This window comes from Drosophila sechellia, chromosome 3L, assembly GCF_004382195.2.
Source record: "Drosophila sechellia strain sech25 chromosome 3L, ASM438219v1, whole genome shotgun sequence".
Classification (NCBI taxonomy): domain Eukaryota; kingdom Metazoa; phylum Arthropoda; class Insecta; order Diptera; family Drosophilidae; genus Drosophila; species Drosophila sechellia.
The window spans coordinates 27,882,720-27,908,627 of NC_045951.1; the positions used below are offsets into that span (position 1 = coordinate 27,882,720).

Consider the following 25,908-nt stretch of genomic DNA (forward strand, 5'->3'; position numbering starts at 1 on the left):
AAACTTTGAATTTGACCTGTCCTCAGGTCGTTAAATTTGGATATAGCATAATATTATTTCCTAGTTGAATATTTTCATTGACATTAGTTTCTAGGTGCAGATGTTCTTCTTTTTGTTTACAATATTTGACAATGATTTTCTTAAGTATATTTTTAAGCTTATATGCTAAATACAGAGTCAAACTAATTATCATGATGACAAATGTTGTAATGCATATAATTTGAAAGAAGTTATAGTGTTTTACATGGGATTTCATCATTTCTTTTGTTTGTAAGTGATTTATTGATTCTAAGCGTGTAACATTGTTGGTGATATAAATTGTTTCTGTAAAATCTGCTACATTATTTGAAATTATGAACTCATCTATTTGCATGGTACAATTTTTAATTTTAATAATATTGTTTCCTGAGATTAATATTTTGTTATTTGTACAATCTTGGATGATAATTGTTTCAGGAATATTGCATGTTAAAACTATATTTGGTTCTATGTAATTTATTTGAAAATTTCTATGGGTTTTAGTGTATTGGCATTGAGTTTGCTCTTGTTTTATAAGTCCAACAATACATTTGTCGAATATTACTTTTTCTGTATCCTTATAAAATACTTGATTATTGAATTTATAAAATTTATCGAAAATTTGCTCGGTTAGAATATAGTTATGTTCATCTGGGTACGGAACTATTTGAAATATCGGAACTATAGTGACTTCGCTAGGAACGTGGGAAATAATCAAAATTTCGTTCGTATCTGTCTTCAGCCAAGTTGATGTTTTTATCTTTAGCATTTTCTTCGAATTTACGTTTTTCAAATAATCGTGTTTTAGTAATTTTGAGTTAAAGATTCCTAGTCTGGTTAATTGCATACCTAACTCTATATCTTCTATGTATTCTGTAAACTGTTGAAGGTTGAATATAAGTATCGCAATTTGTTGGTTTAGTTCTTTTTCTAACTTGAGCTTATTAATTATGTCAATACCGCTGTTGATTATGTCGACAATCATATTTAGATCATTTTTACGGAGTCTTCTGACATGTTATTATTTTTTTCTTCTAGCTCTTCCCTGTCGTCTTCATCTAATTTACCGAATAAGTATTTATAAGCTTTTCCTACTAAGTTTAAAAGACCTCTTTTGCTTCGCTGAATAATTCTTAAACCATTTATTTCCCGTTTTAGTTTGTCGACTAAATATTGTGGTACATTGGGATAATCATTTGCTTCAGTTACTAGGTTTTCGAACATTAGCATTGTCTTTGTTATGTTTATACTCAAATAATGATATTCGTAGCTGGTTGGAATTTCCATGGTTCCAGTTTGGAATATTAAAAATCCATTTTTCGCGCTTATTGGGTTTACTTCGATATTGCTGCATTTAACTATGGTGATAAATGATAATATGCCACTAAGCGTTATTAGGAATGTGCTATGTGTCTTGCTCTTCATTGGTTGTTCTGGAATTATCGTATTTACTTTTATTGAATTTTTTCTGTTTCTTAAACTTTGATTTATAATGTACGATTTTCCTGCCGCGATTTGTCTCTTCAAAATGTTAAATTTTTCCTGTCTTTTTAAATGGGTTAGTGTTGAAATTACGTTATAATTTAAATAAGCTTTATATGTTTTGATCTGGCAACGCTCAATTATAGCTTAAGAAGTTATTGTGAAATTCCTATTACTCAGTTTCAATTAAACCGTCAACTACACCACTACGTTCTTGTGTTTATTTGCTCGGTCGGTCTATAAGCACATAACGGTTTTCCTGATCGTACGGTAAACAACTAACAGTTGCTAAGTTTTCGGTTTGAATAATTCAAAGTAATTAAATGGACTAACACGCGTCCCGGTTGAAACTCGAAATAAATAAAAAATAATTTGCGGAATTCGACAAAATGAGTGTGTCAATTAAAATAGAAAAATTAGGCGACGACAATTACGACGTATGGAGCATTTTAATGAGTAGTGTGCTTATAACAGCAGATCTATGGAAAGTCGTTTGTGGCCAATATGTAAAGCCAGAAGATGGCTCTGAAGATTCCGAAAGATGGAATATGCTCGATCAAAAGGCCCTGGCAAGTTTGTTTTTAAATTTAAAAGCAACGCAGTTAATGCATATAAAGTCATGCACAAGAGCAGCAGACGCATGGAAAAATTTGTGTGATGTACATTTGCCAGGTGGCCCGATCAGAAAAGTGCAGTTATATCAAAAACTATCAAGGCTGAGAATGCTTGAAGGGGATAACGTTGTTCAATATGTCAATAAATTTTCTGAAACAGTCAACAAATTAGCTGAGATGGACATAACAATTAATGATGAATTAAAAAGCATCATGTTGTTATCCAGTTTACCAAATTCGTGGGAAAATTTCGTTGTAGCGATCGAAACACGCGACACGCTGCCGACGTTCGAAACGGTAAAAGTGAAGCTTCTGGAAGAAGGAGCGCGCAAGCAAGAGAGGGACGATCGCGAAGGTTCTGTCCAAGCCGTGTTTGTACATACAAAATTACATGGAACTGCAAAGCAAAAACAACGCGAAGAAAATAACCTTGAAAAACATAGTTTCAAGTCCAAATGCTACATTTGCGAGAAATTCGGTCACCGAGCACGAGAATGCCCGAACAAAGAGAGGCATAAAAAACTAGGGGAAAGCAAGGAGAAATCAAACTGCTTGATGCATATTAGTGCTACCACTCAAAGGAAAAACATATGGTGTGTTGATAGTGGTGCCACGTCGCATATGTGTTGTGACAAGAGATTGTTTACATCTTTCATTAATAAGGAAACATCGATTCTGCTAGCAGCTGATAAGTTCGTGAAATCAAGCGGCATCGGGACTGTTATGCTTAAATCACAAAATGTAAACATTGAATTACGAGATGTAATTTACGTTCCATCATTGCATATGAATTTTTTATCAGTGAGCAAGTCCGCGGAGTACGAAAACATAACTACTTTTGATAAAAAGGCGGCGGTGATAAAAAACAAACAAGGTGAAGTGATGATGAGAGTAATGCAAGAAGGCAATTTGTATTTATTTACAAGTAGCTCTAAAAACGGTGCGGTTCATTTGTTGAATGATTCGCATGGCAACATGGCGCAATCGGTTTGGTCATTTAAATTTTCAATGTTTAAAAGAAATCAAGGAAAAAGAGCTAGTAATTGGCATGGACGTTAAAAATATGTCGGTGAATATTAATTGCGACACATGCAATATGGCAAAAATACACGTATTGCCATTCCCACAGAATAGCGAGAGAGCTATGCAAAGTGTACTGAAACTAGTTCACAGTGACGTGTGCGGTCCAGTGAATGTTAGTTCTTTAGGCGGCAACAAGTATTTCGTCACGTTCATAGACGACTATTCAAGAAAAATATTTATATATTTTATGCATGCGAAGAACGAAGTGTTTGATAAATTCAAATTGTTCAAATCATATGTCGAGTGCCAAACGGGCAAGAAAATAAAAGCTTTGCAAAGTGACAACGGAACAGAATATGTAAACCGGCAGTTTACAGAGTATTTCAACACCTGCGTCATAAAAAGGCAATTAACGGTTCCGTATACACCACAACAAAACGGCGTCGCGGAACGCGCTAATCAAACGATCGTCGGATGGCCAAAAGTATGCTGATTCATGCGAAATTAGAGGAGTTTTTGTGGGCCGAGGCCGTGTCCACAGCTTCATATTTGCGTAACAGGTGTCCTTCCAAAGCACTCATGGGCGCTACACCCTTCGAAATATGGCAAAATAGGAAGCCATCCGTTAAACATTTGCGAGTGTTCGGATCTCGCGCGTTTGCACTGGATAAGACAAGAAAAAGCTAGTTCCAGGCAAAAGGAAAAGAGTATATATATGGCCCAAAAGATGGGCGTCAACTATTCGGAAACGTTTTCTCCAGTAATCCGCTACGAAACCATCAGAATGCTATTCGCTATAGCAGCAGAAAAACAGCTATGCATGCACCAGGTTGACATATCAAACGCATATTTAAACGGCAGACTTCAAGAAGAAGTGTATATGAGGCAACCACAAAACTTCATTGATGAGAAGCATCCAAACAAAGTATTAAAGCTTCAAAAGGCGATCTACGGACTTAAACAGTCTGGGCGTGTCTGGAATGACACATTGGACGAAGTTTTAAAGAGCATTGGTTTCAAGCGCAGCAAAAATGAGGCGTGTCTGTACGCAAAGCAGCAACAGCTACAACACAGCTACATTGCAGTATATGTCGACGATCATCATCAGCTACGACGAGAACGAAATCAGCGCGATGAAGAGGAAGATCGCAAATAAATTCGACATACATGATGGCGGCAAAATTGTCGTCCCGCAGCTAGACCTTGGTTATAAGATGGGTTGTAGAAATGAGAATTGTGTCAAGGTAAATATAATACAATTTCAATCATTAATCGGTTCCCTTATGTATTTAGCAGTCTTGCAGAATTGTGTCAAGGTAAATATATATACAATTTCAATCATTAATCGGTTCCCTTATGTATTTAGCAGTCTTGAGCCGACCAGACATTTTGCATACAGTGAGCAAACTGTCGCAAAGAAATACTGATCCACACAGTGAAGACGAGACTGCAGCGAAACATGTTTTGAGATACCTTTCAGCCACGGTTGATCTCAATATCACATACAGCAAGTCCGGCGAACAGGTAATGGGCTTCGCCGACGCAGACTGGGCAAACGACCTGTCAGGTCGCAAATCTTACAGTGGGTATGCATTCTTCCTTGGAGGCAGTGCGTTTTCATGGACTTCAGCTAAGCAGAGCGTCGTCGCCATGAGCAGCACAGAAGAAGAGTACGTTGCTTTATCCACGGCTGCAAAAAAAGCGGTGTATCTTCGCCGTTTGCTTTTAGAGATTGGATGGTCATTAGATGGACCAATAACCATATGTGGCGACAACATAAGTTTTCATCAAATTGCGAAGAATCCAGTACACCATAAACGCACTAAGCACATAGATATTAAGTATCATTTTGTTCGTGAAAAAGTAGAATGTAATGAAATAATTCTTGAATATGTACCCACTGATAAAAATGTTGCAGATGTACTAACGAAAGGCTTGTGTAAGCAAAAGCAACAGATTTTTGCTAAGTTGCTTGGATTAAATTAATTTTCGTTTTACATCACATATATATAGCTTAAGAGGAAGTGTTGAAATTACGTTATAATTTAAATAAGCTTTATATGTTTTGATCTGGCAACGCTCAATTATAGCTTAAGAAGTCATTGTGAAATTCCTATTACTCAGTTTCAATTAAACCGTCAACTACACCACTACGTTCTTGTGTTTATTTGCTCGGTCGGTCTAGAAGCACATAACGGTTGTCCTGATCGTACGGTAAACAACTAACAGTTAGTAATTTTACTCTTTACAAGTGGAGCCTGTCTATATTTTGTGTTAACTTCAAAATTATGCCTATTCTTATTAAGGTATTCTATCTTATCAATTTTGTTTTGTTGTACGTTAAAGTCTGGACTACCTGCATATAGAAAAATGTCCGCTGGATATCGTTTGGTACTATTATTTTGGTTGTGTGATTGTATACGTATAATATAGTTTCGAATTTTGTGCACCTATCTTCAATATTTTGTTCGTTTCCAATGATTCTTAATTTTTCGTTTACGGTTTTATGAAATCTTTCTATATCGGATACACCGCTTTTACTTGTTGTTACAGAAATTTCAACACCTTCGGATCTTAACCAGTTTTGCAAAGCTATGCACATAAAAGCTGAATTATTTTGGTAATGGCTCTTTTTGCTTCTAGCCAATCTCTACTTTTTACTTCTACTAGGGAGGCAAATTTCGAATAAATATCAATACAAGATAGGAAGATTTGGTTTCCCTTGAGATAAAAATCTATCATGTATTTTTCCCTTGTGTTAAATATTTCGGTTGTTGTTTCGTATGTCAGTTTTGTGTCTCGATGTTCTGTTTTTGCCAGATTACAGATTTCACATTCATTGATAATGTTTTGGATTAGCTTTTGACTATCGGGGTAATAGTATTTTTCTTTAAACCAATTAACGGTTTTTTCAATACCTGGATGTAAAAGTTCCTTATGTTTCTTTAATATTAAGTCCTTTAATTCCGCATAAGTTATTATGTCAATTAGCTTGGTTGTACATATCAATAGTTTTGTGAAATTGTTAGGGCTTATGATTTCGGTAAATGCCCTCTGAAAAATCAGAAAATCTTCATCATTAGGGAAGTAAATTGCACTTTTCTTAGTGCACACATATTCCTTAATGAGGTTTTTGGCGAATTCAAGTGTCATCTCTTTATAGATTATTTTAATCTTTAATTTTTGAAAGAAGTGAGTTACACTTGTTGTGTCACTGTCGCCTTTTTCTATCTCTATTTGTCTTGAGAAGAAATTAATTGGTCTCTCTGTTATGGATATATAATTCAAATTATCTTCATTTGCACTATGTATAGTTGCGTCTGCGCTGTTTGCGACCACGGGCTTATGGTTAATATATTAATATTTTGTAGCCCACCCTATAGCTAACAATTCTTTTTCAATAGTAGCATAGTTGATTTCGTGTTTGTTCAGCGTTCTGCTGGCATAACAAACGGGCTTATGGGTTTCTGATAGCACTGCACCAATAGCTACATTACTTGCGTCAGTTGTTAGAGAAAAGGGCTTTGAAAAATCAGGGTAGATTAATATCGGGTCTGATGTTATCAAAACCTTTAGTCTTTCAATTGATTCGATGTAGTCTTTGCATTTCATATCTATTACAGCACCTTTAGTTTGAGGGTCATGAGCTTAACTATTTTTGCAAAGTTAGGAATGAACTTGCGATAGAATCCACATAATCCCAAAAATGATTTTATTTGTTTAGGTGTCTTAGGTAATGGAAAATTTGTTATCGCTTTAGTTTTGTTTGGGTTAGGTTTTATGCCGTTTGTTGTGACAATGTGTCCTAGGAATTCAGTTTCTTTCTTCATGAATTCACATTTATTATTTAGCTGCAATTTCAAATTGGCTTCTCTCAGTTTTTCAAAGACTTTCTTTAGAGATAAAATGTGTTTTTCCAATGAAGTGGAATAAACAATAATATCGTCTAAATAAACTAAACAATCTTTGTAGATAAAATCTTCCAGAAGATTATTCATACATCTCTGAAAAGTAGCTGGAGCATTTTTTAAACCAAAGGGCATACGAGTATATTCATAGTACCCATGCTTAGTGGAAAAAGCAGTTTTTGCAATAGAATTTTCATCTGAATTTGGTGAAAACCTTTAGCTAGATCTATTTTTGTAAACTATTGGCATCTACCCAATTTGTCATTAACAGTTATCTCATTTAGATTTCTGTAATCGACTACCAACCTGAATTTTTGTTTCCCAGAGGCGTCTGCCTTCTTGGGGACCACCCAAATAGGAGAACAGTAAGGGGATTTTGATTTGCGAACAATCCCTTGTTCTATAATTTCTTTAATTTGTTTGTTGACTTCTTCGTGGTCAACGCTTTGGGGGTACTTGTAGGGTTTACGGTATACTGGATCTTCATGTTGAGTCTGTATGAAATGTTTAATAGTACTTGTGATTTTCGCCCTCTTTGTACTGAATGTCTCTATATTCGTATAGGACCTTCTTTAAACATTCAACTTCCTCTACATTTAAATGTTACTCGTTAAATGTTACTCGTTACATTCGCGTAACTCATTGTTAATCGCGAAGTTGACTTGGAATCGAGATTTGTTACATCATTGTCCACTGTGTCACTAACAACATTTGAAATGAGGCATTTTTATAATGCGGTCTCCTTCTTTTGTTGTTGATGCTTTGGTTTAAGGCCCTTACGTGCGGTCTTAACCTTTTGCATCTTTGGATTGATTTTCTCCACTGGAGCAGAATCATTCTTTTGCTGTGGGTCGAGGCATTTGGAAGCGGTCTCGCTTTCGTATCGTCTAGATACTTTCGACATAACAGGAAATCATAATTGTCGCAAAATTTGTGGACACAGAATTTTTCTGAATTAGAAAATAGAATAGAATTTCTGAGCAGACGGACAGACTGAAGTGGGTTTTATGATTATACTTTTCTATAATTTAAATGGCCCTTTAACATTGGTACACTGTTAGATTCTCTTCTTTTTCTTCTTATACTTATACTTATTCTGATTATAGTTTACCTTGTTCTTACGTTTGTTCCTTTCTGATCTATTTGGACGGTAATTTTCTGGACTGGCATCATAAAGGCCCAGCTCCATTGATGCTTGTTTTAATTTATAAATAGTGTCAATATCTTTAAGTGTCAATGACATATAAATTCTATCCGGCAGTTTTCGATCTATTACAAATTTGACAGTCCTATTCAACATTTCTGTATAATTCGATTTATCAACGGGGTCGTTTTCTAATTGTAACTTATCAAACATAATCCAATACTGTATTTCTAGTTTCTCTATAAACTTACAGATGCTTCCTGGGTTCGATGTGTCTTCTAGTTGTCTTATGAGTGTTATATATGGTCTGTGGTCCTTGAATGCCATTGCCAGTGCTTTTTTCATGTCCAGCCATGTGTTCGATCTTTCCTGGGTTACGACCTCCAATGCTGAATCCACTAGTAACCGCTTAACTGATCCATATATGACGTGTGCTTGTCCGACATCTTGGGTTGGATATAGATTGAGTAGTTGTTTCACTTGATTAACGAATCCAAACAGCCTGCCAGGTGTGCCATCATATTAATTTAGTTCTTTTATGTGGTTTAGTAGTTGGTTTAAATGGGAAGTTGTGGAACTGCCATGCTGTATTTGTTCTTGTATAAGGGGTTTATTTTGTTTCAAATTTTACGTTTGAGTTTTTCAGAAGTAAAAGTTTTGATTAACTTTGTTTCCGGCCGCACGTGATTTTTATTTAAATTCTACTTTCACGTATATTCTTTTGCGGATCTCAAAAATATTTTTTTTTAAATCACTCTTTTAATTTAATCCTTCAGTTGATTAGTACCGTGCTAAAAGGACTCTTTTTTATGATGATCCTACCGACTGCGCCAATTAAATGTTTGCAATATTCATATGTGAAAAAATATAATTTTATTTCACTGAATGATTAAAATTTTTTTTTGTTGAAGAACACCGACCGATTACAATTAGGTCTAAAACTGAACTCCTAATTATTCTGATTTGATTTACGTTCAAGCCTCGGTATCGAGCTTTTCTGATATGGACTTTGGACTTAAGAGATCTGATCAAGTGAAGAGAAAGAGCTTTGGAGTTGCGGACTTTAATTGTCTTTGGATTTCTCTTGGATTCAAGTGCATTCGCTCTTGGATACAACTGCTCTTAGATTCTTATAGTTTTGTTTATTGAAATCTAATACTTTTGTTTTCGGGATTGCGAGTCCGAGCTTTGAACGTGGGGACATGACGATGGGGTGAGGGCTTAGGCAAGGAATGTTTAAATTATGGGACGGATGTTTAGTCTACCAGTGTGTGACTTATTTGGAGTTGGGAATTTTCCACTCAATCCAATCTTGAGGATCATATTATTCTTATCTGGAATCCATTAGGTACATCCGGAGTAGTGTAGGGGGTATTTGGGTGTGCTGTGTAGGCATGTGCTTAAGTCTTAGGGACTTATGGATATGTCACTATATATACTCAGTAGCGGAGACGTGGAAATATTAGTTGTTAATAAATGTGGTTGGCTCACATATTTGTTTACAATATAAAAAAATTGTCCAACCGCATTGTTAGTAAAAAGCTTAACAGATATTAGTGTTTTTCTAGCAGCGGTTTCCCGCATCGGCTTGGGTTTAGAAATTAAAATTAAGGCAAATTGGGTCATTGGTATTTATTTATGCAGCCCGTTTGCGTTGTTTCGCACCTTGCGAAATCTTTCTTTCCATGTCCTCAAGATGCTCTTTGTAGCATTGTCGGGATGCCTCGTCTCTGGCCAATTGGGTCATTTCCTTAACCAATCGGCGTTGTCTAAGTAGCTTTACCCTTTTCCCGGAGCGTTTGTGCTTCTTTGGTTACTTCCTTTCCTGCCTTGCCCGGTACTCAGCTATTGTGAGTGGGCGTGGTCCATCTGCAGGATTTTGCTGCGGAGCTTCTTCCAACGTTGGGCCATCAATTATTATGTTTTATAATGTCATTTGTATTTATTAATTTATTTAATTTATAGTCGAACTGAGATCAGTCGACTGTAATTATTAGCACAATACTTTAAACACTTCGTGTGCGTCCTGTCACGGTCGCCATGTGAAGGGTGCTATTTTATTGTTTAAGAAAAGAAGAGCTTCTGCTCCGTTTGAAGTTCTTTATTTGAATGATCAAAGTGTGCTGAAGTTGGGTTCAGCTAACCCGCACATACATTGCATATATCTATGTATTCTTACTTACATTTATACATATAGTAAAATTGTTGTTTTATTTTTGAGTCCACGATCAACCACGATGTCTATTTCATTATTATTATTATTATTATCCGTGGTTGGTGTCAATATTATTAATTTGAATTTGTTGTCCATGAACAGCTGTGATCAGTATAAACAATAGTGTTATCGGGTACCAGGTGCCTCTGAATTGAGAGTTAATTATTTTTCTTTTGTTTTTTGAATTGTGTTTTGTAGTAGTGCGTAACTCTATTTCTATTAGTGATTTTTTAATGGTCAGGGTCTGTCTGTTCTACATTTGGTTGGTTTAAATGGGTTTTCTAATTTGCCTTTCTGTAGTGGACCTTTTCTGTAATTAGTGTCAATATTAAATTCCTGTCTGTCGTCATTTATTTTGTCTATTTTATTCTCTTTAATTTTTTGAGTGTCTAATATTGGATGCCCAGCGTATAAGAAAATCTGAGCAGGTGTCTGTCCAGTAGTGTCATGTTTAATTTTATGATTATGTGTAATTAGTTTTACTTCTTCATCATCAGATGAATTGATTATACGAATTTTTTCATTTATTGTTTTGTGTAATCTTTCGACGTCTGCTACCCCGTTTTTTGCTGTATTGAGCTCTTCTTCAAGCCATCGCTTCAAAGCTAAACTGGAGAAAGCTCCGTCTCTGTCCGCCTTTAGTAATTTGGGTTTACCTAGTTGATTAAAAATGCGCATTAATGCGTTTCTGCATTCTATCCAATCCTTAGTTTTAATTTGCTCAAGTGTAGCGAATTTAGAATAAATATCAATGCAACTGATCTAATGTTTTCCCTCAGATGAATATATATCTACTACAAATTTTTCTCGGCAATGCTCCGGGTTGGGTGTGATTTTTAAAGGCATTTTGGTGTTTCTATGTTCTATTTTGGCCAAATTGCATATGTTGCATTCGTTTATTATATTCTGAATTAATAGTTGGCTATTTGGAAAGAAGTGATTTTCTTTAAATAATTTTGTCATTTTCTGTATACCAGGGTGTAAAAAGTTTTTCATGTGATTGAAGTATGATTTCTTTGAATTCGGCGTATGAACCAACGTTCTTTAATAGGAAAAGACTGCGAATTACTTTTGTGTAGGTGGTATAAATGGTAATGTTTCTATGGATAAAGTGATCGAGTAAAATTTGTTTGGCCTTTTCAAGTGTCATTACATCATATTAAATTGTGGTAATGGAGTTACCGAATATTTTTGAATGCTCTACTTTATTTTTATCGGATTTAATAAAGATTATTTGTTTTTTGAAATAATTTATTGGTTTTTCTGTTAAATGAATAAGGTTGCTATTGTCCTCTTCTGCACTATGTTGAGTAGCTTCACTATGATGATTTTCTTCAATTTTAATTCTTGATAATGCATCGGCAACTGAATTTTCTTTCCCTTTAATATAATCTATTTTAAATTGGTATTCGCTTAATCTATCTCTCCATCTTTCTAACTTAGCATTCGGTTCCTTTAAGTTATGAAGCCATCTAAGAGGTTGATGGTCACTGGCAATGAGAAATTGTCGTCCTAGTAAATAATGTCGAAAAGTTTTTGTGGCCCAAACCAAAGACACTAGAATAACAAGATGCGTAACGGCCATACAAATTTTTGGCACGCGATTTTTGGCCGTGGCTCTAGAGGTGGCTCCAGGCTCTCTTGAGTTTTTGTTCGAGAGAGAAAGAGCGGAGAGCGCTACAGCAAACAGCTCTTTTCTACGCATACAGTGATATCAGACAACTGTATGTGTGCATACATGTGCTCATGCATTGTAAATTTTACAAAATATGCCCTTCACCTTAGAAGTTCGTTGACTTTAAATCTATATTATTTTTTATCAATTGGCACCATGCGAAAAATTCTTGTTTTGCATTGCCTTAACGTTATTAATATTTAAATAAAGGTTAGAAATAGTAATAGACGAATCTATGTACATCACAAAATAAATTTCGAAAATGACTTTATATTAGAATACTTGTCATTAGGGTATTCAGCTTGCGGCGTGAGAAAAATTAATAAGGCAATGGTTGTTGACTGCTTGTGTCCGCACTTCGTGCCTGACGATATGACTTTTGGAACGAACTGTTTTCATATTTTTATTTATTTTATTCATTTTTATTTTCTACTACGTATTATTATTTTTTATGAAATATTATTATGAAATATTATTATTTTTATTATTTATTAATAAAATTATTATTTTTTTATGAAATTAAATGAAATAATAATAAATAATGAAATTGTTGAGCATTAGTGCACAAATAAAAGTATTTTTTTCAACATAAATTTTCAAAATAATTATAAATATGTAAGCGGTATTCGAGCGGCGATTTTAACAAACGAATTTAAAAAACTTTAAAATTATAATAGTCATGGAATTTTTATTTTATTTCATCATATTGCTACGAAATTGGCCACAACTCCAAATATGTAAATTCGTTTCTTCAATCAGAATTGATTTTGGCCCGAAAATCGTCTTCTAGCACAACACGCACACATATACGCGTTCTCGTCTCACACAAGCAAGCAAATTCTATTTTTAGATTTCATATGCTCTCAGCGTGAGCGAGCGGAAAGAGAGCAAATTTGGCCCTCACCAAAAAAGTGGCTGCATAGTGCCAAACGAATGTATGGCCGTTACGCATCTTGTTATTCTAGTGTCTTTGCCCAAACTATGGCGAGTAATTCTTTTTCGATAGCACTGTAATTTAATTCGTGATCATTAAGTGTTCTACTAATAAAAGATATAGGATGACCGTTTTGAGAAAGGACAGCCCCGAGGGCCAAGTTACTTGCATCTGTGGTTAAAACAAATTTCTTTTTAAAATCAGGTAATTGTAAAATTGGGTCACGAATTATCAAAGCCTTAAGTTTTTCGAATGCCTCTATGTACTCAAGTTTTTGTGTATCTATCTTTGCTCCTTTTTTTAAGCAGCTGGTCATGGGTTTTGCTATGTCTGCGTAATTTGGAATAAATTTGCGATAATAACCTGTTAATCCAAGGAAAGCTCTTATCTCTTTTACTTTTCTCGGAATTGGGTATGAAACTATGGCTTTAACTTTAATAGGATTTGGTTTAATACCATCAGGGGTAACTATGTGACCAAGAAAGTTAGCTTCCTTTTTTAAGAACTCACATTTGTCTAGTTGCAATTTTAAATTTGCATCTGCAAGCTTTGTAAAAACTAATTGTATTGAATTTAAATGTTCTGTAAGGGATGTTGAAAAAATTATAATATCATCCAGATATACACCAAACAGTGTTTGTTAAGCAACGGTCGAAGGATATTATTCATGCACCTTTGAAAAGTAGCGGGTGCATTCCTAAGGCCAAATGGCATTCGAAGGTATTCGTAATGACCGCTTTTTGTGGAGAATGCAGTTTTAGAAATTGATCCTTCGTCCATTTCTATTTGATGAAATCCCTTTGCCAGATCGATCGTTGTAAAATATTGGCATTTACCCAGTTTGCCAAGAATTTCGTCCATATTTGGAATTGGATATCTGTCAGGTATGGTTATTTCATTTAGCTTTCTATAATCAATTACTACCCTGTACTTATTTACGCCAGAAGCATCCGGTTTCTTTGGTACGACCCAAGTAGGACTATTGTATGGCGAATTACTTTCCCTAATTAATCCCTGATTCAGCATTTCCTCTACTTGGTTTTCTACTTCGATTTCGTGTGTTTGCGCAAGTGGGTATTGTTTCGAATAAATCGGGGAGTTATGTGTCGTATTTAGTACGTGTTTAATTGTATTTGTAAATGTTCGGATTCTGAAGTGATTAATTTGTATGTTTGATCAAAAAGGGTAACTTTGTCATTTTTGTAATTAATAACTGATTGAGCATTTTTCAACAATTTTCTGCCAATTAGCATATCGTAATTATTAGAAAATCTGTGCACATAAAATGGTTCGGTTTTTTTGAAAATACTATTTCTGGGTAACATAATCAAGTCGTTCAAGGTAATAGGGCCATTTGATGTTAAAACTTCACATCTACTATTTTGAATGGGAAGACAAAATATATTTTCATTGATCATATTAATTGTTGATCCTGTGTCTAGAAGGCATTTGTATGAGCGCCCTTTGTATATTATTTTTATGTATTCGTATTTTCCGGGGCTGTTAACCGAAAATTTTCGTTTAGTTCAGAATTATTTTGGTTTTGTTTGTTATTAATTTGTACAGATTGGACTTGTTGTTGCCCTTCATTAATGAAGCTATGATTTTGATACGGATTGTATTGATTTTGGTTATAATACTGTTGCTTGTAATAATTAGGTTGGACTTGTTCGAATTCATGCGCGTCTTGGAATCTAATTTCGTCAATAGACATTTTAGTTTGTTCACTGTCCGATGGTCTTAGTCGTTTAGTAATCGGGAAGTTAGTATTTTTATATGTAGAGGGTTGTTGTAGTCGAGGGTATGTATTTCCTCTAAAATGCGTTGTTTGGGGATTTTCGGCTTTGTTGGGATATTGTTGGAAATGATTTTTTTGAATAATGGGTTGTGGGTTTATGTATTGGTTGGGTCTGAAATAATTAGGTGCGTGCCACATGGGTGGGTTGTTAGTCATCTGCTGTGTATTGCTAGGTCTAAATGGTTGAATGTATTGATTAAAATTAGGTTGGAAGGGTTGGGAATATTGTGAGTAACTTGGTCGATTTTGAGTTTGAACATTTGTATTGAATTTTTGTGCTTTCGAATTCTGATTAGAATTTGAATTTTTATTACGATATTCTGGGTTTTCTTAAAATTCAAAATTAATGTATTCTTCATAAATTCCCTCAATTTGTGCAATGGTAATTAAAGATCTTAAGTCTGTAATATCGTGATGGGCTAAAATAGTGAATAATTGTATTGGTAGTTTCCTTATCAGTATCTTAATAGATTCTTTAATAGCCTGAATATAAATAAGAAAATCCGATTGGTTACCTTCCAGGTGTAGTTTCGAAATTAGTAATTGACGTCGTCTTTCCGCTTCTTCGCAGAATGCTCTTAGGCTTCCTCTGTATGGTGTCTCCCTGAAGTTCTCCAGAAGTTTGTAGTTTGGTGTTTGAATTTTAAATTACGCGATGAGTCTTGCTTTAATCTTCAATGTTCGGAAGTCCAAAAGATCGTGTAACCTGTCCGTCCAAGTTCCTTTCGATGGCTCCCAGTAGAATCCTCTGTTGTCGGACATCATTTGTTTGGTAGAGCGAAATTACGTAATCCACTCTGCTGATAAAGGTGTGAAGGGTTTCTGGATCACCCTTGAATGGCATAATGTCTTTAAGCTGCCGACGGGCTTCGGCAAGGTTGATGTCGCTCAGCGCAACAATTTGGGGTGCGGCAATAATTGGTTGTGACATTTTTATTGTAAAATTTTTAAATTTTGTGTTTTATTTTTTTGTTTTGTTTCGGATTCAATGTTATTACTATTTTTAAGCTTTCTAGTTTCACTTGTTTTTTTTTTTTTTTTTTTTTGTAAATTTTTGTGTTGTATTATTAAAATTCTATATTGGTTTTATTTTTTATTTTTATATGTTGGTTTTAAAACTTAGTTGCCTTTGGACTTAATGTTTTTGTTTCGTATTTCACTTCCACTTATTATTGGATAACCGAATTGGAATTATAATCCAAGTTCAAGAGTTTTCACGAATTTATTTTGGGAGATGTTTCGAGCACTGGACTATAAAATTTAACTTATTTTCCACTCGAAGGTTCTTTTTTCGGATACTTTTGTATCCTACCGACTGCGCCAGTAAAATTGTTGTTTTATTTTTGAGTCGAACTAATGTCCCGTCAGTTGACTAAGGGCAACGCCAAGAAATAAAAAATAGTTTTTAGGAGAAATAGTTTCACGACTTTATTCTTTGGATCTCAGCTTAAGACTAAAAATCAAATGCAAATTGGATTGAGGAGAAGCCTCAGTATTTGAACAATATTTGTATTTCGGGAGAGCCTCGCTCTTGGGTTCTTAAGATTAGGTAGCGTTGAAAGAGGGCAGTCAAATCTGCTTAGGTCAGGCTTTAGGATGTTTACAAGAACGGCTGCGCTGCCAAAGATAAACGAATGCTGCGCAGCTGGGATACATTATGGAAAATTACTAGAGTGCATTACTGATTTCTTTGAAATAATAGAAGTGGCTGGTTTGGTCCACCCAAATACGTCACTATATACATATGTATGCAGAAGGCATTGACCACTTGGGCTGCAAAGTGCATGCTCAGTATTCCCACGCACCGCGATCGCCTTGTGTATAAGCGTTAGATCGTATGACTGGGGCGCTGGAGTGCTTACGTAGTTTTTGGTGTTCTTTTTGTATATTTGTATATTTATATTTATTATGACAAAGTGTCACAATGTATTGACGCTAAGTTATACCCAATCATTTATTGTATTGTTAGGGTAGATTAGTCCAATATGCTACAGGACGAAGAATTCGATTAAGTATACATCATTTACCACGCCACTAGGACAGTATTAGTTCACAAGAATGCCTTTTGGGCTGACAAATGCTCCGTCTGTTTTTCAAAGGTTCATCAACAAAGTATTTGACGACATGATTAGGGAAAAGAAAGTGACAGTTTATCTCGATGACATAATGATAGCGACAAAGAATATAGAAGATCACCAAGCCATATTAAAAGAAGTATTTGAGCGGTTAGTTAAAAACAAATTAAAACTGCGAATCGATAAATGTATTTTTTCCAGAGTGAGGTGAATTATTTAGGATATGTAATATCAGAAAAGGGTATTAAAGCAGATGACGACGGTGTGAAAGCAATTGAAACTTTTCGTGCCACAAAAAGTTCACGATGTTCAAAGTTGTTTGGGGAAGTGCTAGTATTTCAGAAGATTCATACAGAATTTTTCAACAATAGTAAAGCAACTCAATGATTTGACAAAGAAAGAGAAAAAGTTTCAGTTTGTCCCAGCGCAACTACTAGCATTTGATGAATTAAAAAGCAAGCTGTTAAAAACGCCTATTTTGGCATTGTACAGTCCTAAGGATGATAGAGAATTGCATTGCGATGCAAGTTCGATAGGTTTCGGATCAATCCTTTTGCAATATTTTACTTCTCAAAAAGGACAACGTAGACAGAATCAGGGTATCATAGTTTTGAACTGGAAACACTTACTGTATTATTATCATAGTTTATCTTAGCTTTTGTATCTTCTAAATACTTTCGACCTAACAGGAAATCATAATTGTCGGAAAATTTGTGGATATAGAATTTTTGAACAGACTGACAGACTGAAGTGGGTTTTATTATTATACTTTTCTTTAGTTTAATTGGACCTTTAATAGTGTATACTGTTAGATTCTCTTCGTTTTCTTTTATATTTTCAAAATTTTCCCTTATAATATTTATTGATGATCCTGTGTCGATCATTCCTTTGTAGATTTTATTATGATAACTTATTTCTACATAGGGACTGGTGTGTCTTTCCGTGTCACTTGAGTGTCCAAGGCAGCTTGATGAAAATTTACATCCATTCTGCACTGGTCACTCTCAAGACTCTCGCGTTGTCTTTTTATCGGTTTTTGATTATTAAAATTATTTGAAGTCGAGGGTTGGAAGTTAAGGGGATTATTTTGTTGGGCTTGTGTTAAATCCCTTCTATATGTGTGATAATTTCCTCTTAGATGATTTGGTATGAAGCGAGGTGAGTACTGGTTTTGATTTGGTATAAATTGTTTCGAATTTTGAGGGGGTTGTGTATTATTGTTCGGATTCATGCCAGAATGATAATAATTGTGATTTCTGTTACCGTAATATTTTTGATTATTATTTTGATTATTGTTTCCCCTGTTCCTATTTTTGTTCACTCCTGATCTATTTGGTTTTCTGGACTAGCATCATAAAGTCCTGCCTCCATTGATACTTGTTTTAATTTATAAATGGTGTCCATATCTTTACGTGCCAATGTCATATAAATTCTATCCGGCAGTTTTCGATTTATTACAGCTTTGACAGTCCTATTCAACATATCTGTATAATTTGATTTATCAACGGGATCATTTTCTAATTCTAACTTATCAAATATAATCCAATACTGTATTTCTAATTTCTCTTTTAACAACATTTGAACCTCAAAAAATGATTTGCCGCCAATTTTGTCTTACGCATGTTATCGACAAAAATGATAGATTGTTTAAAAGAAAATTTATTGGAGACAAGGCTGAAAAGAAAAGAAATTAATTTAGAGAAAATTAGAAAAAATGCAGAGGTATCGCTGGAAAAAGTACAGAACTATAAACGACTACAAGCAAATAAATACAAATTAGGAGACTACTTTGTGGTCAAGAAAGGAAATTAATAACCAAATATAAAGGACCATTTGAAATCGGCAAAGTACTAGATAATGGTATTGATAATAGGTATTGTATCAAAGATGTGGAAGGTTTTCAGTTGACACAAAAACCATACGATGGAATATGGGCGGTTCATAATATTAAACCATGGCTTCGATAAAAGAATTCGGTCTCAAATAATAAAAATATATATAAGAAAAATTATAAAGAAAAAGTAAATGTAATAGTGTTGTGTCGTTCGTGAACGAACGAACTAAATTGAACTATTCACCAAACTGAACGAACGAACTAGGTCTGCCTTTATAGTTCAATATAGTTCGATAGTTCAATTTAGTTCACTTAGTTCAATATAGTTCACTTAGTTCACGTCGTTCATTTTGATCTCTTACCCTGATCGTTCGTTCGTTGTTCACTTAGTTCGATAGGTCGGTCTGAGTTCACTTAGTTCGATAGGTCGGTCTGAGTTCACTTAGTTCGATAGGTCGGTCTGAGTTCACTTAGTTCGATAGGTTGGTCTTAGTTCATTTAGTTCGAAAGTTCGCTTATCGAATAAGCTGATTAATTTTCGCATACATTTAAAACTACGGCTTACAAGTTTGTGCGTATCTATGGCTTCAAAACGAAAGCATAGCAAAGTTTGGAATTTCTTTGATTCAGTGGATGAGAAGAGTGCTAAATGCAAATACTGCAAAACTGTGCTTAGTGTGGCTGGTGGATCGCAAGGAAACTTATCGCGTCACCTTAAAAATAAGCACCCAGCAGCTTTGGAGGAAACAAAGCGCCAAACCAATGAAAGCCGACAGGAAGCAAATGTAAACATAATATTTTGATTTATTCATTTAAGTAGGCTTACTAAATTCTTGATTTCTTTTAACATAGACTCCTCAGATAATTGGACCCCAACAGCAAGTAATAACTTCGTTCATTCAACGACCACCGGCTGCCGGGAAAGCTGAGAAAATTGATAGGCAACTAGTTCGTATGATTGCAAAAGGTCATCATGCATTGCGAATTGTAGAAGAGCCTGATTTCAAGCAGCTCATAGATGATGTGTCTAATTGCCCCGGATACAAGATGCCCACTCGAAAAACGCTGTCCAACGTGCTTCTTCCAAAGCTTCGGGACGAAATTGTTGGTAACGTCAAAGAAAAAATGGAGCTGGCATCTGCAGTTTGTTTGACAACGGATTGTTGGACCTCTCTTGCAAATGAAAGTTATATTGCTGTTACAGCTCATTTTATTGAGAGTGAGGCAACTGTTATGAGCTCACATATGATTGCTCGCATGCAATTGAATAAATAATATTAATTTTCAATGACAGCATTGTATGAAATAAATTCATAACATTTTTTTTTTTTGAAGCACCTTTAAGCAAGTTTAAAAAATGAACGATTGAACTAAATGAACGACCTAGTTCATTGATTTTAAACGAACGAACGAACTTATTCCTCAAATTGAACTAGGATTACCCAACACTAAAATGTAACAAAAGGAAACCAACCCAAATGTAACAAATACTGAAATAAGTAACGAAAATGAAACAAATGCAATGATTACAAGAAGTAAAGCGGCGAGGACCAGGGGATCCTAAATATAAGGATGGCCGAGCTGTAGTAGTTGTAGTAGTATAATATTGTATATAAGTATAGTAGTATAAGCCCCATTGCAATATTAGAATGTAAGAATGTAAATAGCATATTCACACGTTCTGAATAAATGTAGAGTCTGTAGTCGTTGAACTGTCACGGAGAGCACACTAAAAAAGCAAATTTAAAACTTTAAAATATATTAAAATTCTTGAAAACAATAATAATAATAATAATAATAATAATTAGATAATTAAATTTTAAAAAAAAAATATTTTTTTAATTTTAAGTGAATCAAATTAAAAACAAATTAAACATTTTTTTTTATATTAATTAAGAGAAAAAAATTCTTAAAACAATTTAAACGAATTCAAATCTTTAAAATATTTAATTTCAAAATTTTATTAAACTTCTATAAATATAGTAAGTAAAAAGTGAACAATTGTTGCCCATCAAAAATACACACACACACACAAATATAACTAAACCAAAACCATTCACACAAAGAAAAATCTGAAAAAATATTTTTCTTATTGTAGTGCCACCCTCTCATGGAGAATTAAATATATAAATCTAAATTTTAAAATTTATTCTTGATCGGCAAACATAGGTGACAAAATTATTTTCCTGACTTATCGACATTGTCATTGAATTTTTATATATATATATATATATATATATATATATATATATCCTTCTCCGATAAATTTCCGCGAAATTAACCTTAAAAAAATTTAAAAAAAAAAAGGTTAATGGCAAACCCCCATAACCCCTGTACTAGTTGACGATTTAGACCAAAGCACATCAGAGACAAAGACAACAAGAATTTCGACAGAATAGAAACGATGTAGACATTATGGAGGGAATAAACCAAGAACTGCTTGTAGCCACCGTTAGTCAAATCTTGGCACAACAACTACCAGTCCTACTTAGGCAACTTAATGCACCTGAAGATGTCGATAATATAGCAGACGCAGCTATTGCCCACGAACATGCTGGACATTTAAATGATTTGGATAGGGTACCGGACACAGGTGATCCTTTTCCATCCTGGAAAAGAGGCGTAGACCGTATCTTAGAAGCTTATAGCGCCTACCAAGGCACACAAAATATTTCGATATCTTGCAGACCATTCGTTACAAGATAACAGATGATGCCGATAGAGCACTAAAAGCGCATAAAAAGCCTCTGAACTGGTTAGCCATTTCAAAGCTAGACGGGACGGACAAATTTTAAAGATTTTAATCAACACAGTATCTAACCGCTATGATATTAAACCAAATTTAGACTCAAAGCCAATCCCAAATAATAACCCTTTCCAAGCCATGTCGGTTGGCGGCAGTATAAAAATCACGCAAATCATACTCTAAAGTCTTTCGATGCCATTTTGGGCAATGATAGCTTAAAAGAACTAAAAGCGATAATCCATACAGACAAAAATTTCATGTTGGTTAACAACCAAATCACTATTCCAATTAAAGAAAAGAAAATAGAAGCTGAAAACAATATTCAACCAAGATTAGACCATCTAAACAACACACAAAAAGAACCATTACAAACTCTATTCAAAAAATATTTTAACTTATTCGCCAAACCACAAGAAAAACTAACCTACACTACGAACGTGACTGCAGAAATACGCACCAGCTCAGACACCCCCTTTATTCCAAATTCTATCAATACCCCATGTTTCTTAAAGACAAAGTAAATAAACAAGTTTCACAACTATTATTAGGGCCTATGCAAAGGCCGCCAAGCCTTTGACCTCTTTGTTTAAAAACCAAATATTCATCCATTAAGAAAAAATTCCAGATTATAAATTCAGCATACCATTTCCCACATTCGATTTAGTGAAACAATCCACAACCTGTAAAGAACAGAAATATGACAGACACCCACCAAATACCAAAATAAAAGAAACTCCGATTCCCGAATATCCCGGACAAATAATACACATAGACATCTATTCAAAATCAATACTAGACTAGGATACAAATTGTCGCCTAGGTATAAAAAGGAAACTGTTGAAGAAAACCAAGAAACAACTATTATAACAACAGCAGGTAGAAAAGTATATAAAAGTAATATACAAAAAATTTAATTCTAGACTACTACTAATATGGATTTTAACTGGATATGACTAACTATAACAACGCACAAACGGTAACCATCTACAAGGGAATAGGCAAAATACGAACGTCAACAACGAGAATCATCCATGTCATTGACTTAAATCAAATAGAAACAACTCTAGAGAAACGTTATAAAAAAGATGATAGGTTTAGTAGTGAGATTGACATTAGCCTTCAGAACCAAAATAGATTGATTAAAGAAGAAGTCATCAACATCAAATACGCCATACAATGGGATAAATTAAATATAATAAATACGTTTTTACTCGGAGAAAGAGAGATACATGAAATAGACAAAATATTTAAAGACGAAAACATGCCTTCCCTATTAATATAAGAAATGCTAGAATTCTCTGATGTATCAATTTTACACAATAAAACAACACTTCATTACGTTGTCAAAATTCCAAACCTTGAAGAAACCAAATACCAGAACTATTAATTTAAACCAATCATTAAAAATAACGTAATTGTCAATACAGAATTCGAAGAAATCCCTGAAAGTAAAGAAAATATGTACGGAATTATACAAATTTGCAAAGATTATAATAATATTAAGATATGCGATAAGAATAGTATTGTAAACCTTAAAAATAGAACATTATTGCCTAGGCTCCTTAAAGGGAAACAATCGCTGTGTGAGTCATGACAAACAAATAGAAGAAATCAGCAGCGGCCTCGTGATGCTCAACTACTTCAACGGGACCCTGATTTTCCACCAAAATAAATCAAAAACCTGCTGGTTGCGTACCTTATCAACTTTTGGAACGAGTCAATATCAATTGACAACAATACATTCAACAACATAAAAAATACAATTGTAAAAACAGCACTCCAATAATCCAAATTACCCCAGAAGAAAGCAAGCGACTAAAAATAATATCTCTACAGGCCCTACACATCGACAACACCGAAGAGAAAGACAAGCTTCCCATTACTGCATTGGCCTTATAATCTTCTGAAAGTTATACATTTACAAGAAGAAACAACACAAAATAATCTTACAAATGGCATCTCCAACCTCAATAAACAACCTGCAAAAACCACAAAAATCTTCACTCAATATTAACGACATACCATTCTTCTAAAAAGAGCTCGAGGACAAGCGCAAATTAAAGGCGGAGGAGTTAAGAATAAATTCTATACAAAAGAAAATAAACTAATAAAAACCAACAAATCTGCCGACCGAGATTCTCTTTGATTTCCGCTACGCTCGCCCAAAATTCCCATCATTCACTTACAACACTCTCAGCGTTTCCAACGCTTACCAACAATATTTGGCTAACAGCACAAACCTGCTGATCAGGCGTCTGCTTCACTACCACCACGCTCGCACCATTTTCACAATGCTCGCTACCAATACTCTCAGCATTTTGGATTCCAAAAAAATATTGCAACCAATGCAAAACCCTCCACTGCACCAAAAGCCGGGCCGTACCACCGGAGCCATCGCAGCTGCCGCTGCGAATCAGTTTCAACCAATTTCAAAACGGAAGCAGACCTTTCTGCAAAAAAAATTTATAAGAATTTCAAAACTAAAAACATTTTGTGTTCTTATTTTTTATTTTTTTCCTTAACAAACATTCGGTTTGTTGTTAAGTTATATAAATGCAGACGCTACTCTGCCGGCTTCTCCAGGCAGCTAAGGCGCACAAATGAAACAAGTATTAAAACTATAACACCACCACCCAGAGCCAGCATACCCGTCTTCAAAGAGCAATGCCCGTTGGACTGTAAGGACATCAAACAGCCGAAGGAAGTTTGTGCAGCCAGCATCGGCACCAAAGGAAAAAGACGAAAAGGGAACAGACAAAGCTTCCAAGAGCGCAATTTTTTTTTTATACGTTGCAAATTTTTTTTTTATTGCACTGCGATGCATTTTTTTTTCTATTTATAAGAAATATATAAACATTAAGCGGAAACACTTCTGCCCGATGAGCCGTAAGCTTTACAAACACAATAGGCAGGAACAGATGTAAAAATACCAAGAAAAAGTTTTAAATAAAGAATTAAATAATAGAAATACAAATAGCAGCAAAATTTTTAACGAAAATGTCAATAGTGACAAACAGAATATACAAAGAAAAAATTTATGAAAAATATGAAGAAATCTTAGAACCCGATATGGGCTTAATAGAAACAAAGACAGTGGATTGCACTGCAAATGTAATAAACAAGATCGAGTCAAACAATTTAAGCTTATTTTTCCATTTTTGCCTATTTATTGAATCTTCCCTTTTACTTAAGAGACTAAGATAACGTTTTCAAATCTTATTCAAAGCTAACTTAATATCATTATATGAAATGATTCGTGCTGTGTGGCCTAACAAATTTAACGCTGGGCTGTTTGGTCGCTCCGGTGCAGTCGGCTTTTGCTGCATATTCGAATAAGTTTTCTTGCAAGAGGCTTTGGATGTGAGGCTAGTTTTTCATTGTATTTTACTTTCTTCTCTGCTATTGTCTGGTCAAGTGGCTCACCTGGCCAAGACGACGCACCTCAGACAAAAAGCAAGGGAAAAAGCTTGGAGTACAAAGTCCTCTTATATGTTACTAAGTATGTTACGTTATCGGCTTGTGGTTCATTACCAAGGGCGGGCAGCTTTGTTTGTTTACGGTAAATGTGTTCTGTTGGAACTTTTCTTCATTTACTCGTATGCCCCAATCTGCAAGCCAATGTTCTACACAAGTTAGATGGCGTGCTAGTTGCATCGTAGCTTTTAGTGGGCATCTGGATCGACTTAGTATTGCAGTGTCATCAGCGAATGTGTATATCTTTACCTGGTAGTTTGTTGGGATGTCCGCCGTGTATAGGGTGTTTTTATAGGGAATTTTTTTCCAGAACACATCCTTGAGGCACTCCGGCTTCTATAGTACAATCGCTTGAAGTGCTTGAACTGCATCTGACCGCGAACACTCTTTTATATAGGTAAGACTTTAGAAGCTTATGTATGTTATGGATGTATGAGAGTAAATGAGTTAGTGGCTGGATTTGGTTGAAATGATCAGCGAAGACTTGCTCAGTTTCCGGTAGTGCTACGGAGAGGTGCAACCGTTTCTGATAGTGCCTGTAGGTTCCTGTCGTCTTTCCACAACGAGTTCTTTATGCCTGTGGGCGTGAGATTCTCGATGTACCTTAGTTGAGAGAAGCTGCTTTTAGTTTACTCTTTGCGCCAGGTTATCTATGCTCCTGCCAATCCCTTCGAAGTCGTCGTTTTTTAAGTATAACCAGCTCAGTATCTCTACTTGTCTTGTTAAACTTTATACTGCTTTTTTTTTGTAAATTTTATTAATTGGAATATCGGCTAATAATCAGACAAGCAAAGATTGAGATTAAAAGATGACGAGCCAGTATATTTTAAAAATTATAGAAATCCTCATAGTCAAAAAGACGAAATTCAAGAACAAATACAAAAATTTATCAATTATAAAATAGTCGAACCATTAGTATAAAAATAGTTAATTACTATTAGTACCAAAAAAATCTCTTCCAAACTCAG

The 25,908-nt window shown here is 34.7% G+C and overlaps 1 protein-coding gene across 2 annotated transcripts; it reads left to right on the plus strand.

The window, feature by feature from the left end:
* Positions 1-18,926: 18,926 nt before the first annotated feature.
* On the plus strand, positions 18,927-20,162 carry LOC116801230 (zinc finger BED domain-containing protein 1-like). Of its 2 annotated transcripts, XR_004361864.1 has the most exons (3): positions 18,934-19,146; positions 19,351-19,505; positions 19,573-20,162. XR_004361864.1 is itself a non-coding variant. In XM_032719449.1 (2 exons), the coding sequence occupies exons 1-2, from the start codon at positions 19,302-19,304 to the stop codon at positions 19,993-19,995; spliced, it is 627 nt and encodes a 208-aa protein (XP_032575340.1). In that variant the 5' UTR covers positions 18,927-19,301; the 3' UTR covers positions 19,996-20,162. The 2 variants fall into 2 exon arrangements, 1 of the variants encoding a protein (XP_032575340.1); XM_032719449.1 differs by having other exon boundaries at positions 18,927-19,505.
* Positions 20,163-25,908: the final 5,746 nt, after the last annotated feature.

Bases quoted from the DNA above. Each gene is read 5' to 3' on its own strand.
- LOC116801230 (XM_032719449.1), top strand. From the start codon at position 19,302: ATGGCTTCAAAACGAAAGCATAGCAAAGTTTGGAATTTCTTTGATTCA. The intron at 19,506-19,572 runs GTAAACATAATA...CTTTTAACATAG, and splicing joins AAAGCCGACAGGAAGCAAAT to ACTCCTCAGATAATTGGACC.